The sequence below is a fragment of the Martes martes genome, assembly GCF_963455335.1.
Source record: "Martes martes genome assembly, chromosome: 4".
Classification (NCBI taxonomy): Eukaryota; Metazoa; Chordata; class Mammalia; order Carnivora; family Mustelidae; genus Martes; species Martes martes.
In genome coordinates, this window is record NC_137891.1 from 156,717,406 (window position 1) to 156,735,460 (window position 18,055).

The 18,055-nt window shown below is 41.8% G+C and overlaps 1 protein-coding gene across 4 annotated transcripts in view; it reads left to right on the forward strand.

Annotated features, from left to right (window-relative positions):
- The window catches only part of EIF2B3 (eukaryotic translation initiation factor 2B subunit gamma), a 126,779-nt gene that overhangs the window by 79,326 nt on the left and 29,398 nt on the right, over positions 1-18,055 (forward strand). For all 4 annotated transcript variants that reach the window (XM_080800708.1, XM_080800707.1, XM_080800706.1 and 1 more), the window contains 4 exons: positions 2,097-2,186; positions 13,985-14,112; positions 15,222-15,412; positions 17,953-18,030. In XM_080800708.1, the coding sequence (XP_080656834.1) occupies positions 2,097-2,186; positions 13,985-14,112; positions 15,222-15,412; positions 17,953-18,030 (487 nt within the window). The remainder of the gene's footprint in view (positions 1-2,096; positions 2,187-13,984; positions 14,113-15,221; positions 15,413-17,952; positions 18,031-18,055) is intronic.

Consider the following 18,055-nt stretch of genomic DNA (forward strand, 5'->3'; position numbering starts at 1 on the left):
CCTGGGTGGCTCAGTGGGTTAAGCCTCTGCTTTTGGCTCAGTCATGATCTTAGGATGATCTCAGGGTCCTAAGATCGAGCCCCACATCGGGCTCTCTGCTCAGCAGGGAGCCTGCTTCCCCCTCTTTCTCTGCCTGCCTCTCTAGCTACTTGTGATCTCTGTCTGTCAAGTAAATAAATAATCTTAAAAACAAATAAAAATAAAAAATAAATTGGCTAAAGTGGGAAAGGATTATCAGGGTGTGGACTTCATTTTTTTTTTAAGATTTTATTTATTAATTTGAGAGAGAGAAAGAGCTTGAGCAGAGGAGGGGGCAAGAGAGAGAAGCAGACTTCCCACTGAGCAGGGAGCCCAATGGAGGGCTCAATCCCAGGACCCTGGGATCATGACAGGAAGCCCAAAATAGACACTTTAACCAACTGAGCCACCCAGGCACCCCTAGGGTGTGGACTTCAGGTGAAACCCTGGCAACACAAAGTAACCACATTCACATTTGTAAAATTCTGTTTCCTCAAGCACTTCTTGGTACTCAAGAACCTGAAAAGGGGGGGGGGGTGCACTCCTGGGTGGCTCAGTCATTAAGCATCTGCCTTTGGATGGTCCAGTTCCAGGTCCCAGGGTCCTAGGATTGAGCCTCACATCATGAAGGCCTGCTTCTCCTTGTCCCATTCCCCCTGTTTGTGTTCCCTCTCTCGCTGTGTCTCTCTCTGTCAAATAAATAAATAAAATCTTTAAAAAAAAAAAAAAATCTAGAGGCGCCTGGGTGGCTCAGTGGGTTAAAGCTTCTGCCTTCGGCTCAGACCATGATCCCAGGGTGTTGGGATGGAGCCCTGCATGGGGCTCTCTGCTCTGCAGGGAGCCTGCTTCCTCCTCTCTCTCTCTCTCTCTGCCTCTCTGCCTACTTGTGATCTCTGTCAAATAAATAAATAAAATATTTAAATAAAATAGACAGCAACTAAGCAGGAGGCCTTAATTTGACCGGATTCACTCATTTGTTTATCTATTCAACAGCTATTTATTAAATACATTCTCTGTGTCAGGTATAATGCTAAGTGCTAAGGCTATAAAGATAAATCTCTGCCCTCAGAGAACTCCCAGTCTAGCGGGGAGAAATAGCCAAGTAAGTAGGCTGTTACTTACTGGATTATAACTTATCTGATAGAGGTGGGCGCCAAGCACTGTGGGAACGTAAACTTGGATTGTCAGGGAAGGTTTCCTGGAGGAACTATATCTGGGACAAATCCTGATGAATATGTAAGAGTAGGGAGTTAGTAAGTGTTCACAGAATTTTACTTCATCTTCTGTGAAAATGGAGTGATACATGCCAAATCCTGGAGGAAAGCATGACTGAAGTATGGCCTGCAGGAAGTAGGGCAGTTAGAGTAAAAGCAGGAAAATGTTAGTTGTAAGAATTGTGAGGATTAAGAAGCCTACTCTTAATTTTAATTTTTTTAAATATTTTATTTATTTGACAGAGAGAAATCACAACTAGGCAGAGAGGCAGGCAGAGAGAGAGGAGGAAGCAGGCTCCCTGCGGAGCAGAGAGCCCGATGCGGGGCTCGATCCCAGGACCCTGAGATCATGACCTGAGCCGAAGGCAGAGGCCCCAACCCACTGAGCCACCCAGGCGCCCCAAGCAGCCTACTCTTGATTTGGGCTCAGGTCATAATCTCAGGGTCCTGGGATCAAGTCCTGTGTTACGCTCTGTACTCAGAGTCTGCTTTAGGATTCTCCTGCTCCGCCCTTCCCCCCTGCTTGGGCTCTCACACCCGCTTTGTCTCTAAAATAAATAAATCTTTAAAAAAAAAAAAAAAGAATTGTGAGTAGAAGTTTGTGATAGAAGAAGATGACTTCTCAGTGATTTGATGGTTCACCTAAAGGCCTGATTAAAGTGTGAGGTAGGGTTTCTATAAAAAGAAAACCTTTTCTGTGGTAGAATCAGTACCGGTAATCCACCATCTTGGTCTCCCCAGAGTAGGAGATCAGTGGGGATCATGGCTTTGACCCTTATAAACCTTTTAATGCCTACTACCTAAAAATAGGATAGAACCCATGTTACCTGATTGTGAGCCCCTTCTCTCTGATTGTTTTTGCAGGCACCCTAGAATACATTTCCACACAGGCCTTGTGGACGCCCATCTCTACTGCTTGAAAAAATACGTTGTGGACTTCCTAATGGAAAATAAGTAAGAAAGAGGGGGGTGGATTCAAACTCACAGTTTTAACTACTTTGGTTCTTATTTAATAGTTCTAAACCTTGATCATGTTCTTATTTAATAGTTCTAAACCTTGATCATATTAGATAGCTGGTTTATATAAATAATAACTGATCCTCGCCCTCGTTTAAAAATGAAATCGTGTTACCAACATACTGTCGCTTTGTCTGTATCACAGAGTCCCCTGCTTGTATTTTTGGGGCTTGTGTAATAACCCAACAAAATATTTTTGTAAAACTAATAGTAACTATGGTGCCTCTTTCACAGTTCCAGGCTCTTCTTCCTTCCACAGGGTTGAGCTCCCTAGCTCTAGTGCTGTTTTGTCTCCAAGCAGGCGTTCTCCCTTAGCGATTATCTCGTAGGTGGGCCCTCTTAGCAAAGGTTCAGAGACTTACCCAAGAGGAGGGGAAAAAAGTTTCCTTCCAATTTTGGCAAAGCCCACCTGACCAAGTGGACTTTAATGAATGCAGAGAAACAAAATTTGGTACTTTCTCTGATTTTGTTTTGAGAACAGAATTGTGGGCCTTAAATACTTTACACAGACTGTGTCTGACAGATCACAGGACTTGGGTTTCCAGAGGAAAAAAACCTCCTCTGAGGCTGATCTCAAGGATTTTTTATAGTAAACGCAACAAGAGTCCTCAGAAGAACAGGTAGGAAAAGATTCAGTAACTATATGATTAAGAAGAGGAGCAGCCAGTCTCCCTTGATGACTGCTGGATAAGTTTCTACCTTGAATAGCACTGGTAGACGGAAAAGCAAGTGGACTAGTGTCACAGCAGCAAGTTCCTCAGACCGGCTGAGGAAGATAGTCTGAGAACCCGAGTTTAAATGCTAGCATGGCCTCAGCTGATAGACTTAGATATATACAGGAATATTATGATAGGGGAAGGGGAAGTGTTCCTCTGTGCCCCAGTCTATTTCTTACAGCATCCTAACCCTCAACCCCTGACTACACCTGCTAACCCCCCCAGGAAGACCCATGTAGAACCAATGGCAAAAGAAGTCATTTGGACTCTTGGAAAACTTTTCTAAGGATTGTTATTTCTCTATTTCCCCACCCTAGGACACCCTGTTGCCTTGATCCCCTCTGACTTACAATTCTGTTTTATTGTTCGATCAATAAATATTTATTAAGCATCTGTGATGAGGCAGGCATTGTTCTAGATTCGCTTCGGGATCAATGGTAAATAAGCAGACATGGGCCCTGCCCTCAGAAATTTGCAGCCTAAGCTCCGGGGTAAATTGCGGGACTTTGCTTTTTAAATAGCAAGGAAACTTGCACCAAGATTAGACATTAATTCTGGGACCTGTTTTTGAGTCACGAGTCTGGGCTATCTGTATTCCAAAAATGAAGTTCACTCTTGGCCTTTAAGGGCATGTTTTTTCTCAAGTGAAAACAAAGTCCTGTGAAGTAGGCCCTGTGGTGTGTTGGGAGAGAATGCAGTAGTGGTAGAAATATTTTTTTAACCACTTACTAGAACACACTTCACACAAATACAAAAGTAGAGAAAGTCATGAAGTCCCTTGTATCCACCACACAGCTTTGACAACTATCAGTTCATGGCCAGTCTTGTTTTGTATGTGCTACCACCCATCTCTCCACTGTCATGCCAGATTATTTTAAAGCAAGTCATTATGATGTAATTTCATATGTAATTATTTCAATTGTTATTATCTATAAATATCTGTGTATGTATCTGTAGAATATAAAGCCTTTTTATCTTTTAATCAAATACCTCAATGTCATTATCACACCTTAAAAAGAAATAACTAACAGTGCTCCTTAATACTACCTAATGGGATTTTAGCTTTTGATGCTGGGATATGTAGACAGTTTTGCACCAGAGCTAGCTTCATCCTCGCTGCTGTAGTTCCTTTGTAACTCATTTGGCCACCAGGTAGCTGTTCCCACACCTGGCAAGTGTAGTGCAGTGCTCTGTGCCTTTAGGACAAGCCTTAATTTGGTGATTCTGTGGCTCATGGCCAGAAGCTCTTTCGAATGGGACTTTCCCAGAGCCTGCTGCAACAGAGAATGGTACAGAGCCTCCACTCAGACAACCTCCCCATCTCAGGATCTGTTAAAGAGACCCTTATCTCTTTATTCCCCCCCATCTACCCTACACCTGTCAGAATCATTGGGATTAAAGGCATTATATTGAAAAGTGATAAAGTTCAATGTATTAGGAAAAAAACAGGACAAATGAGAATAGTACTCAAGATATTCTTTATTCCGGGGCACCTGGGTGGCTCAGTAGGTTAAAGCCTCTGCCTTCGGCTCAGGTCATGATCCCAGGGTCCTGGGATCAAGCCCTGCATTGGGCTCTCTGCTCAGCAGGGAGCCTGCTTCCCTTCCTCTCTCTCTGCCTGTCTCTCTGCCTACTTGTGATCTCTGTCTGTCAAAAAATAAATAAAATCTTATACACACACACACACACACACATACACACACATATATATACATGTCTTTAAAAAAAAAAAAAAGATATTCTTTATTCCTTCCTAGCTGGAATAGTGGAGGTCTTGTCTCAAAGTTGTGGGACATGGGATTGAATAGTTTGGTGGGAGCAGCATGTAGAATGCTTTGAAAGCTTAACAGGGAGATATAGATCTTAGAATAGTCCCTTTTGGAATGAGCAGTGGTACAACCTGGCAGGAGAACATAGACCATGCTGGATGAGAAGGAGACTCCTTCAAGGTAAGTAGGAAGCTTATAATTATCTGGTTATAAAATGATGACTCCTGGGGCTCCTGGGTGGCTCAGTGGGTTAAAGCCTCTGCCTTCAGCTCAGGTCATGGTCCCAGGGTTCTAGGATCGAGCCCCGCATCAGCCTCTCTGCTCTGCAGGAAGCCTGCTACCTCCTCTCTCTCTCTGCCTGCCTGTCTGCCTACTTGTGATCTCTGTCTGTCAAATAAATAAATAAAATCTTTAAAAAAAAAAAAAAAGATGACTCCTTTAGGGATGGAAGGGAAGAGTAAACCTGGCAGGCACTACTTCAAGAAAGGACACTTTAGCAATCCCCCGCTGTCTTTAACCTGTAAACGGCAACATATTTGCCCTGTGGGGTTTTTTGGGGGGGGGGTGTTGTTTTTGTTTTTCAGATGTTTACATGGTAATGTCTTCCACCCAAATTCTTTTGAGATTAGATACCTACCTGGATTGCTGCTAACTCATTCAATATATGCTTGGTGAATGGCGTGAGAAGAGATGTGATGATAGTTCAGACAGCAGAAGAAATGTGATAGATACATCAGTAATATCAGTAGTGGAAGAAGAGATGAGGTTTTCTATAGTTGATCAAGTAGAAAAGCTATAGGAAAAGCTATGGAGAAAAGAAAACCTGCACTGTCTTTGACAAGAGAAGCTTAGTAACTGAGCTGTGTGAACTTGGATGGGTGTCTGATTTTCTGAACCTCACTTTTCTCATCTGAAAATTGGGAATAATAGTACCTGACCCATATGGTTGTTGTTGAAAATACTTGTAAAGAGCTGAGAGCAGGGGCACCTCCGTGGCTCAGTTGGTTAACTGTCCAACTCTTGATCTCAGCTCAGGTCTTGATCTCAGGGTCATAAGTTCAAGCCCCATGTTGGGCTCTACCCTGGGTGTGGAGCCTACTTAAAAAAATAAAATTGAAATTAGAAAAGAGGTGAGAGCAATAGTTGGTGTACAGTAAGAACTTGAATTAACTTTTAATTGATCACCCACTAATGTGTCAGGCACTGCGTTGCTAGGTAGTAAAGATAAAAACATGAAGTTTCTGCTTCAGGTTCCTCACAGTTTAGGATGAGGGGGACAGGTTAAACAAATTATTACAATAAAATGTGGTAGGTAGTATTAGAGTATAGTAGAGTAGTATAATAGTATAATAAAAGCATAAGGGAACTGGGATGGTTGATGAAAATACTCCATATCTTCCTTTGGGGTAACGGTTATAGTAGTATACATTTGACAAAACTCATCAAACTGTACATTTAAAATAGATGTATTTTATTAAATATACATTTCAAAAATAGTTTTTACATTTTTAAAAAATGAGTTGGACTTACCACAAATTTTTAAAAACTCAAAGCAACAGACATCAGTAAGTATCCAAGTATATTCTTTGAGTGCTTATTCGATTGACATAAGCCTAAACAATCTCTCCATCCTATAGGACGTGAAGATGTTTTTCTTTCTCAAGCCATTAGCACGAACACTGAAAATTTATTGTCATAGCCATTTTCATTGTTTTTGTTAAAAAGGAAAATAGTATCACAGAACACTGTAGCCAAATACCTAGCTTTTAAGTCAGTACCTTTTAATCTAAAGTAATTTCCTATTTACTATTCCATATTATATATAAGGGGGGGGGTGTTCCTGAAAACAAAGCACAGAGTTAACTTAGCAATCACCGTATCCTCCCAATTAGAGCTCTGCTTCGAGAGCTGAAAGAAGAGGCAAGAAAACCCAAGCCCTTAATACTCTGTTCTGTAGACTTGAGTTCCAGGCCCTATAAAAGTAGGTTTCCTGTTCTACCTCTTTCCTAACTAATATTTTGAAGGACTGACTTGAAGTGGAAGATATTTAGAGGATTTGCTCTTGTGATTTGCTTACAAAGACAGAAAAGCCAGAATGAAAAGTAGCCAAATGTTTTCCTTTGCCATGGACATCATTTTTAGGCCTTCCCTGGAAGCTTGAAGCCACAAGGAGAACTTGATCAGAGACCAAGGCAAAATGCTAAAATATCAGATTTCAGCAGAACTAATAATCATATGTTTTTTCAAATGTTGGATTTTTAATGGTAGTAATATTAATAATAGAAAAACATATTTAGAGTTTATTACAGTTCCAGATCAGGAAAGCTCTACTTTCAATGTCCAAAAATCAGAAGAAGAAATTATTGCCAGCTGTCTGGCCTAGAGGGATGACAGTCATTTACACATTTACTAATTCACTTATTCAAATAAATATTTATTTAGCACTTCCTACATGTCTATCTGTATAAACAATAAGCAGAAAATTATAAATCCTATGGAAAGTGCTATGGTTGTAGTAAACAGGGTACTAGTTACTATGGCATAGTGGAAAGAGTCATGGTCTTTGGGATAGATACAAAGTAAGTCTCAGCTCTGCCACTTATAAAGCTGTAGTAACTTTAAGAAAGATACTTAGGGAGGCCTGGGTGGCTCAGTTGGTTAAGCGGCTGCTTTTTCGGCTCAGGTCATGATCCCGGCATCTTGGGATCAAGTCCCATATCAGTCTCCTTGCTCGGCGGGGAGCCTGCTTCTCCCTCTGCCTCTGCCTGCCACTCTGCCTGCCTGTGTGCTCTCTCTCTCTCTGACAAGTTAATAAATAAAATATTTCTTTAAAAAGAAAGATAATTAATCTTTCTAAGCTCTAATTACCTCACTTATAAAATAAGGACAGTAATACCTACCATGAAGATTGCTGTAAGAATTTGAGATGATATCTGTTAATTTCCTAACATACACTCAAAAATGATACAGATTAAAAAACAGTATATAATTCTCTTTGCTGCGAGAGTTCAGAAGCTAGAAGTGTTATGAAAGACTTCCAAGGAGAAATGATATTTGAGAGCAGTCTTACGGCTTGCTAATTTTCACAAAGTGAACCCTCCCTTGTAACTACTATTCTAGTCAAGAAACAGAACATTACCAGATTTCCAGGAGCTCTCCTCATGCTACCTACCAGACAGTAACTATCCTCCACAACACACAGAAGTAACCACTATCCTAAACGTTAAATTTAAGGAGGTAAGATCAGATTTTTACTTTAGGAGAACCACAATATGGAGGGTTTGATAGAAGGAATAAGACGCATGATCAGATTATACTTTAGAGAGAGTATTCTGTCTACAATATGAAGGACAGATTTCAAGAGGTAAGACTGGAGGGAGGAAGACCAATTTGAAGCAGTTGAAGCAATCCAAACAAATGACGACAGCAGCTTAGACTAAGCTGTGGCAATAGAGATAGAAAGAAGTTGACAGTTTTTGAAAAGAGATTTAAGGCATAAAAGTCAGCAGTGTTTGGTGAATGGTTATGTGAAGAGTGCAGGAAGAAGGAAGAGTCAGGTGGTTACTAGATTTCTTGCTTGTGTGACTAAATGAATCTTCATATCACTAAGCAAGATAACAAATGTTGGTGAGGGGAGGTTTGGGTAAATGATGATGCATTCGATTTTAGACATTGAAATTAAGGTATCTGGGTCATCCAAATGGCAGGGTCCATCCAACAGTTGGAATTGTGAGACTAAAGTAAAGGAGAAGAGGTCTTGGCTATGGGTCCGCATTTGGGAATAAGCAGCAAAGAAGCCACTAAGTGATGATCAGTCTCAGGGAGATAAATAGCATGAGAAAAATCATAGACAAAAAGAAAAATACTAAGAAACACCCACTATTTTAGGGGAAGGAGGTATCAGAAATAGGAGCAGATCAAGAGAGTGATGCCACAGAAGGTAAGGGAAGAAGAGATAAGGAATGGCTTATGACTATGGATTTGGAAAATTCAAAAAATATAAAAACAAAATAGTACCCATAATTCTACTGTGTGATAACTAAGAGTGTTTTAGTGTATTTCTTCCCATTATTTTATTTTTATATATACATATACATACTTGAAATCATGCTGTAAAAATAATTTGTTTTTTCTTTATTCAGTATTATTTCATGAGCATTTCATTTTCTTTATTCAGTACTATTTCATGAGCATTTTCCTGTGTCATTAAAATGTTCTTTACAATCAGAGTTTTGCCTATATGCTATTCTGTTATGTAGATGTATTATTACTCTTCTTCCATTGTTGAATATTTGGTTGTTCCCTATTTTTATAAATAACATTAAGAGGAATCATTTTTTTCCCAAAGATACTTTTTTTTTTAAATTTATTTCTTTATTTATTTATTTTAGAGAGAGAGAGAATGAGGAGGGAGACAAGGGAGAGGGAGAAAGACTCCCATACCCAGCGCAGAGCCCAACATGGGGCTCAATCTCACGACCCCGAGATCACAACCTGAGCCAAAACCAAGAATGGGGCACTCAACCAACCGTGCCACCCGGGCATCCCTCAAAGATCCTTTTTATAATCTGAAATTTTCATTCATGTATTCAGCAAATATTTATTGAGCATAATGTATTTTCCTTGGATAGCTTTATAGAAATAGAATTACAGAGTCAAATAATATGAATATCTTGAACACTTTTTCTATGTATTGCTAGTTTCTTTTCAGAAAAGATTTTACCAGTTTATACTCTTAACTCCCGTAGTATGAGAGTAACTGTCTCAAAGCATCCTTATCGGTAATGAGAATTCTTTTAAATCTGTTAATTTGAGGGGCGCCTGGGTGACTTAGTCAGTTGAGTATCTGACTCTTGGTTTCGGCTCAGGTAGTGATCTTGTTGTGATCTCAGGGTCCTGGGATTGAGCACCAGGTTGGGCTCCTGGGCTCAGTGCAGAGTCTGCTCTTCCCTCCCCCAACATAGACTCACCCCCACAGCCTTCACTCAGTCTTTCAAATAAATACATAAAATCTTTTTTAAAAAAACTTTTTTAAGATTTTACTTATTTGGGGACACCTGGGTGGCTCAGTCAGTTAAGTGGCTGCCTTCAGCTCAGGTCATGATCCCAGGGTTCTGGGATCAAGTCCCGAATCAGGCTCCCTGCTCAGCAGGGAGTCTGCTTCTCCCTATCCCTCTGCCTGCTGCTCTGCCTACTTCTGCTCTCTATCTCTCTGTCAAATAAATAAATAAAATCTTTAAAAAAAAAAAAAAAAGGTTTCTTTGTGGCTCCATTGGCTAAGCAACTGCCTTGGATTCAGGTCATGAACCAGGAGGGTGCTGGATGGAAGGGGTGGTGGGGCTGATCCCCGGACCCTGAGAATATGACTTGAGCAGTTGCTTAACTGACTGAACCACCCAGGCACCCCTAAAAAAATTTTTTTTTAATCTGCTAATTTGATTGGGGGAGAAATCGCATCTTGTTTTAATTTTTATTTCTTTAAAAATATTTTTTAACACCTATCTATTTAGGATATTAATCTTTTGTCCTATTGATAGCAATTATTTTGTCTTTAATTTGGTGGAGTTGTTTATAACTAATAACCAAAATCTATTGTTCTCTTTTGTGGTTTCTTACTTCATTGAAGCTTATAATTCATGAGATGAGGCAGGTGTTTCTGGAAGGATGTGTATAAGAGGAAAGGGGAAAAGTGAGGTTGCCCAGGCCCAGGGCAGTAGATCCAGCTTCTTATCTTAGGCCCCAAGGTCAGAAGTTCACAAAGGTTTACAGTGGCCTATCCCACTTCTTGGGATAGCTTTGAGCTGCCTCTACTTTGAGTAGGAAGCAGGAAGAGTAATTTTGTCCTCTGTAATGCTGCTGAGCTAACTGCATTATGGGAACGGACCTGACGCTGAGTGCCAGCAGAGGCAGGTGGGCCTGGCAGGGCTGTTTCATGTCCTCTCTTTAAATCACTGTCTGATCTTCAAGAGCTCTGCCCTAAGGGGCTGTGTGCCAAGGCTTGTTTATTTTCTTCTGCAGCAACAGTTCTCTTTGCCCCATAATGTGAATATCATGGCTCTGAAATCCCCCAGCTGTCCATGCTTTGTCATTTTTTCAAAGGGAATTGACTTGTTTTCCACCAGAGGGGGCCAAGGAACATTTGCTGCCCAACTGGTTTGGTGCATTAAAAGGGGAGAAAAAGAGCTAAGAGTAAGTGTTGTTTCATTCTTTGTATTCATATGGAAATTTTTAATCTCCATCAAAGGATCAGGAGAAAAATCACATTGAAATTCAGTACAAGAGCTTCCAGTTTACACAGAATTTTTCAAAGATGTCTGACTTGATCCTTTAAAAATGACAAAAACCATGAACTGTGTAGCTCCAGGGTTCATAATTTTGCTTACCCTCCTCAGCCTCTGCCTCTGTCTTGCCTTCCTGTGACACTCCATCTGTGTGGTCCCTTGTCAGCCTGAAGAGCTTCTCTGAATGGGGGTGGGGGTGGGGGTGTGAAGTAGGCTGTGGCAGTCGGGTTTATAGGGCGGCTTGTACATTAACCCCTCTCTCTCTCTGTGTCTCTCTCGGGCCATATTATCTCATCTTTAAGAGTCTTGTAACTCATCTCCCTGTCTTCATTCTCCTTATATCAGGCCTGTTTCCACTGCTAACAGAATTATCTTCCAAAGAAATAAAACTGATGAGTATCATTTTCCTGCTTAAAAATCCCCACTAGCGTCTCAGTCCAGACTAGAGACTGCTGCAGAAGGCTTCTATGACTTGGCTCCCTTGCCTACCTGATCAGAATCCTCTCCTTCTACCCTCTTCCTTAAATCTTGGACCAGGCTCCTGTCCAGTGGATTACGAATTCTTTGAAGTTGGAAAGTATATTTCCAAGGCCTAGCACAGTAATTGGCATATTAATAGTTGCTTGTTAAATCCTAAATAAATTAATTAATGATTTAAAATTCTGACAAGGTCACAGTGTGAAAGAGAAAACTAAAAATCTTGCGCTGGTTTCTCACCTTTCTGTGCTTGTATTTCAAAAGCGTACTCACTGTATTAAGGATTGAGTCCCTTCTTTCCTGTTACAGGGATTAGAAAGGAAGAAAAAAAAAAGTCTTGTTTTCATAGTTGGTATGATTGTTGGGATGTACAGATAAATTATTAGAATTAGTAAAGTTGTTTAGTGAGATATTGGCCACAAGATTAAAATACAGAGTAAATTAAATTTCTACAAACCAACAAGAAGAAAATAATTGTTTAAAAGGCACTGTTTAGGGCGCCTGGATTGCTCAGTGTGTTATGCCTCTGCCTTCAGCTCGAGTCATGATCTCAGGGTCCTAGGATTGAGCGCTTCCCTCTCTATCTCTTTCTGCCTGCCTACTTGTGATCAACCTCTCTCTCTCTCTGTGTCAAATAAATAAATAAAATAAAATTTTAAAAAGATTTTAAAAGGCACTGTTTAAGGGGTGCCTGAGTGGCTCTGTCAGGTAAGTGTCTGCCTTCAGCTCAGGTCATAATCCCAGGGTCCTGGGATAGAGTCCTGCATCAGGCTCCTTGCTCAGCGGGGAGCCTGCTTCTCCCTCTCCCTGCCGCTCCCCCTGTTTGTGTGCTCACTAACCTTATCTCTGTGTCAAATAAATTTAAAAAAAAAAATCTTAAAAATAAATAAATAAAAGACATAATACCAACAAACAATGTAAGATACTTAAGATTAATTTAACAAGATATGCAAGTCCTTTATAGAGAAAATTTTTTAATGTTTTTAAACAACTTTTTTCAGGGCACCTGGGTGACTCAGTCAGTTGAGCATCAACTCTTGGTTTCAGTTCAGGTCATGATCTCAGGGTTGGGGGATCAAGGCCCAAGTGGGGTTCTGTGCTCAGCGGGAAGTCTGCTTGAGTGTCTCTCCCTCTCTCTGCCCTTCCTTTCTAAAATAAATAGATAAATCTTTGAAAAAAAATAAACAACATTTTTCAAGACTGGAGCATTCTTCCTTCAAATAGGTTATTGCTGGTTAAGAGTCAAGGCAGCATGTTAAAATATACTCACACACGGAAACACATATGCATATATACCATGTAAATTGGTTGTTGTAAGAGACTATTTTCTGGGGGTGCCTGGGTGGCTCAGTGTGTTAAGTGCCTGCCTTTGGCTCAGGTCATCATCCCAGGATCTTAGGATCAAGCCCCAAGTTGGGCTCCCTGCTCAGTGGGGAGCCTGCTTCTCTTTCTCTCCCTCTGCCTCTCCCCAGGCTTGTGCTCTCTCTCTCTTGCTCACTCTCTCTCTGTGTCTCTCAAATAAACAAGTAAGTGCTTACTTCAACAGCACATATACTAAAATCAAAGACATAAATAAAATATTAAAATATACGTTTAAGGGGCGCCTGGGTGGCTCAGACAGTTAAGTGTCTGCCTTCAGCTCAGGTCATGATCCCAGGGTCCTGGATTGGAGCTTCAGAATGGGCTCCATGCTCAGCGGGAGCCTCTCCTTCTGCTGCTCCCCTTGCTGTGCTCTCTCTCTCTCGCTATCCCTCTCTCCCTGTCAAATAAATAAATAAAATCTTTTTAAAAATATATACATTTTGGGGGGGCACCTGGGTGGCTCAGTTGGTTGGGTGACTGCCTTCAGCTCAGGTCATGATCCTGGAGTCCTGGGATCAAGTCCCACATCGGGCTCCCTGCTCAGCAGGGAGTCTGCTTCTCCCTCTGACCTCTCCCCTATCATGCTCTCTCTCTCTCAAATAAATAAAATCTTTAAATATATATGCATTTTTTAAAAAAACTGTGTGTGTAGGGCACCTGGGTAGCTCAGTGGGTTAAAGCCTCTGCCTTTGGCTCAGGTCATGATCCCAGGGTTCTGGGATCGAGTCCCTCATCCGGCTCTCTGCTCAGCAGGGAGCCTGCTTCTCCGTCTCTCTCTGCCTGCCTCTCTGCCTACTTGTGATCTCTGTCTGTCAAATAAATAAATAAAATATTTAAAAAACAACCAAAAAACCCTGTGTGTGTATATATACACACACAGTTTTTTAAAGACTGTTTTCTGCATAAATTCTTCGATTTAGTGCACTATCCTCCTACCTCCAGCTTGAAGCTGATAGAGAACTTAGATCCTCCACTTCTCCAGAACTACCACATCCAGACCACTTTTGATCTCTGTCAGTCCCAAGGTGGCATGACAGGAAGGAATTTGGCTTTTCCTTGGATGCAGAGTTTTTGATCCCATAGCATCCAGACAGTCAGATTTCTCATATTTGACCACTCTTTCTTCCTAGGTCAATCACTTCCATCCGGAGTGAACTAATTCCATACCTAATAAGAAAACAGTTCTCCTCAGCTTCCTCGCAACAAGGACAAGAAGACAAAGAGGAGGATCTAAAGAAAAAGGAGCTCAAGTCCTTAGGTCAGTGCTTGGATTGCTGCAGTAATAGGGGTTAGCAGCACATTTGGAAAGAGTAGCTAGCCAACAAGCTACACTTCTTGTCTAACCACCAGGCAAGACAGGGTAGCTGACACTATTCCCTGAGCGCCGCGTAGGCTTGCTCAAGCAGATTCTGTCACTGTGCTCTTCAAGGATTAGCTAATCGTGCCTCAAGTCCGTTCTCCGATTCATAGCCATGGTTTGGCTGTATTTCTCACCAGACTGTTTTGAGTAAACTCTGCCCCCTATTTCTCAGTTACCCTATTCTTTAGGCCCTGGGCAGCCCTGTTCCTGACTAAATTCAGCCTCTTCTATCAAGGGAAAAAGGGTGAAGGAGTATACTATTACAGTTCAGGCAGAGGCCAATCAGACTATCTCCTTTCCAGGATGTAGGGGAGAGGTCTGTCTTGTTTGCTTTCATACCCCTGCCTAGTCCTTGGCCAGTCTTGGGTTCATAGCAGGTGTTCCAAAAAAATAGTTATCAAGCAAATAAATGGAGGCAGTATAACATGATGGTTAAGATACCAGATCTTGGCATCAGACAGACCTCAGTTTGAAATCTTACTCCGCCACTTACTAGCTCTGTGACCTGAGGCAGGTTACTCAGTCCCCTGAGCCCCAGTTTTCTTATCATACAATAAAAGATCTCATATGTTTGTTTTAAGAATTGAAAAACTGGGGTCCAGATAACTCTGGCTTCAAGTCCTATACTATTTCTATCATAACACAACCACTAGATATGGTCATAGAGGCTAGCAACACAAAGCCAACATGGCTGGTCACTGAAGCCTGGACCCTTGCTTGATTTATGTAATGATTTACAAGAGTCCTCTATTTGATTGTCCTTAGTAGTATTTCATTATTGGTCAAACTTGGCTTTTAAGACCTCTTTTTTAAGCATTTTTTTATCATACAGTATTTCCAACGTTCAGGAAAGCATGTTGCCTCTTTGAATTTAACTTAGTTTTTAAGGTTTTAATGGGATTTCCTCCAGGGTTCATGTTGTATGGGTAAGTTCCAAGGAGAGAGGTGTGAGCTATACCTTCTTTCAAAATGTGACTGAGTCTCTATTTGATCTGTTTATTCTGAAGATATTTTCAGTTTTATAAAAGAAGGCAATGCGCTGACCTTTGCTCCCTATGATGCCTGCTGGAATATCTGTCGAGGAGACAGGTGTGAAGACTTATCCAAATCACAGGTGCGCTGCTATGTCCATATTATGAAAGAGGGGCTGTGCTCTCGAGTAAGCACCCTGGGACTCTACATGGAAGCAAACAGGCAGGTAAGAGGAAAGGCTTAGAAGAGGAATTATGGGAGCTGCTGCCCTAGAAACAGATTGAGCCCTTTGTCTTATTTCTTCATTAAGTACCCTGTGACTTGTTCAGAATCCCTCTCATTCCCAAGATTGAGCAAGACCTGGCATGTCAAGGGTACCATTGGGTTGGGCACTCAGGTACAGCAAAAGGGGAAGCGGTGGCCCTAGTCCATATGGCTCCAAAGAAGGGCTAAGATCCCTAGTAAGGCTAATTTTTGGCCTCTGGATTCAGTACCTTTCTCCTGTTCTGGTCATGAGGAGATCTGCATTATTTCATAAACAAGCAGATAAATACTGTGTAATCATTACTGTGATGAAGCAAACATAGGCACAGAGAGGAGGCTTTCCTAATAAGGTAAAGGAACAAAGTATAGGCAGATGGTAGAGCCTCGAAGAAGGAATGGCTACTAGAGGGAAGTGTCTGGAAACAGCATCAGAGAGCTAACCCCTCTTTTTAACCCTGAGGTTTGTGAGATACGGAGAATGAGCAGCTTCTGTTGAAGGGGAAGCAGAGTTCTAAAAGATAAGTCACGTTTAGTTAAAGGGGGTTGGGGTGAGGAGACAGTGAAGATACTGAGGATGTAGGGGAGCTCTTTATTATGTAGTGGGCACAGCAGGAAGGCCTGAGGAGCAAGGGGTGATGAGACCGCGAAATGGAAACAGAGCAATAAAGGGTGGAGACGAGAAGAGGGAAAGATAGGTGACTGAGGGAACTACACTGGGGTGGCATGCAGGACAATGGAGATGAGAGGATGAAAAGATTAGCTCTTGACATGGTTTCTGGTAGAACTCTGTGAAAACTGTCAGTGCAGGTATAAGCTGAAGGGGGAAGGTGAAGTAGAATGATAAAAGATACTGTTGAAAATTGGGATTGGAATGTTGTCCCTGAAGAAAACCTGGCTCAGAAATCTTAAGGACCCACACTGTATGATAGGTATAGCCCCAGCCCCAGACCTCAAGCTGGCTTTGCCCTGGATTGGTTATAGATCCAAGAGAATCCAAGCCAGAGAGTTTATGAAAAATCATAACTAGTCCCACGTTTACCAAGAACAGTCCTCAAAGTTAGCCCCAGTTTAGGGTCAGAGTTATTAGAAACCATCCTTAATTTGACTTTCAGGTCTCATTCCTCAGTTCTATGACTAGAGTTTGTCAGGCTGGTCTGAAAGCAGGTCTATGGATAGCCTGAGACTAGGGATGAGTGCTCTGAAGTACTAGCCCAGCATTGTGCGGCGGAGAGGCCTGGAGAGGCCGTGGTTGAACTGTAATGAAGGGAGGAGATCCTGGGGATAAGGGCTGAGGGATTAGCTTTCACAATGCCAGTGCAGCCAGTCCTGGCACGGTGCCCCTCGGCCAGTGTGGCCACCACAGATAGTGCCCTGACCAGCACTGTGGCCTTGCTGGAGAATGACAATAGGCACACTGCCTGTACCTTCCTAATGGGTCCAGAGCTAAAATTCTCCATATCTGTACCTTTTCAGTTTTCTCGTAGTGGAGAGAGTATAGTGTGAACACCTTCAACCTTTTATTTTGGCTGGTGAAGAATATGGATGCCTTCTCAGGAACTATCCTGATTGTAGAATTTGTCTGACATTGTTCCTACCCTCACTTTAGGCATGGCCACACTGGTCTAGGAGGGGAGCAGGCACCTGGAATGAGTATGGTCAGGACTCAGAATGCTTCTTGCCCTCAGTAGGCCTCTTGAAGGCTTGTCTCAATGCCTTGAGGGACATGGCATTACTTTAAATATTTAAATTTATTTATAATAAACTATCTAAGTTTATTTGAATGGATAAATAAATTTAAATTTATTTAAATGTTTTAATTTTAATTTTAATTTATTAAATCAGGGAGGAGATGCTCAGCTAGGAAACTAAGGATAAGACCACTTAGAATTTACTGCATATATAATCCTTGTGCTAGGGGCGCCTGGGTGGCTCAGTCAGTGAAGCGGCTGCCTTTGGCTCAGGTCATGATCCCTGGGTCCTGGGATCGTGCCCCATGTTGGGCTCCCTGCTCAGCGGAGAGCCTGCTTCTCCCTCTTCCTCTGTCTGCCACTCTGCCTACTTGTGCTCTCTCACTCTGTGTCAAATAAATAAATAAAATCTTCCAAAAAAAAAAAAAAAATCCTTGTCCTAGGGGAAATACAGCAGCATCCTGCCCTGCCTCACCCAAACAGAAAAGCTGTGGCTGAAAACTCCCTGCTTCTCTAACTGGGCATTGACTTCTTTTTTTTTTTTTTTTTTTTTAAGATTTTATTTATTTGACACACAGAGAGAGATCACAAGTAGACAGAGAGGCAGGCAGAGATCAAGGGGGAAGCAGGCTCCGTGCTGAGCAGAGAGCCCGATGCGGGGCTCGATCCCAGGACCCTGAGATCGTGATCTGAGCCAAAGGCAGAAGCTTAACCCTCTGAGCCACCCAGGTGCCCCATGGGCATTGAGTTCTACCTAAGATGCTTTTGGGTATTTTCTGGTCTTAACTTTGGTGACTAAACCTCTTTCCTCAAGGTGCCCAAATTGCTGTCTGTTCTCTGTCCAGAAGAATCACTGATTCATTCATCAGCCCAGATTGTCAGCAAACACCTGGTAAGTACTAGCTTGGGCAGGGCGG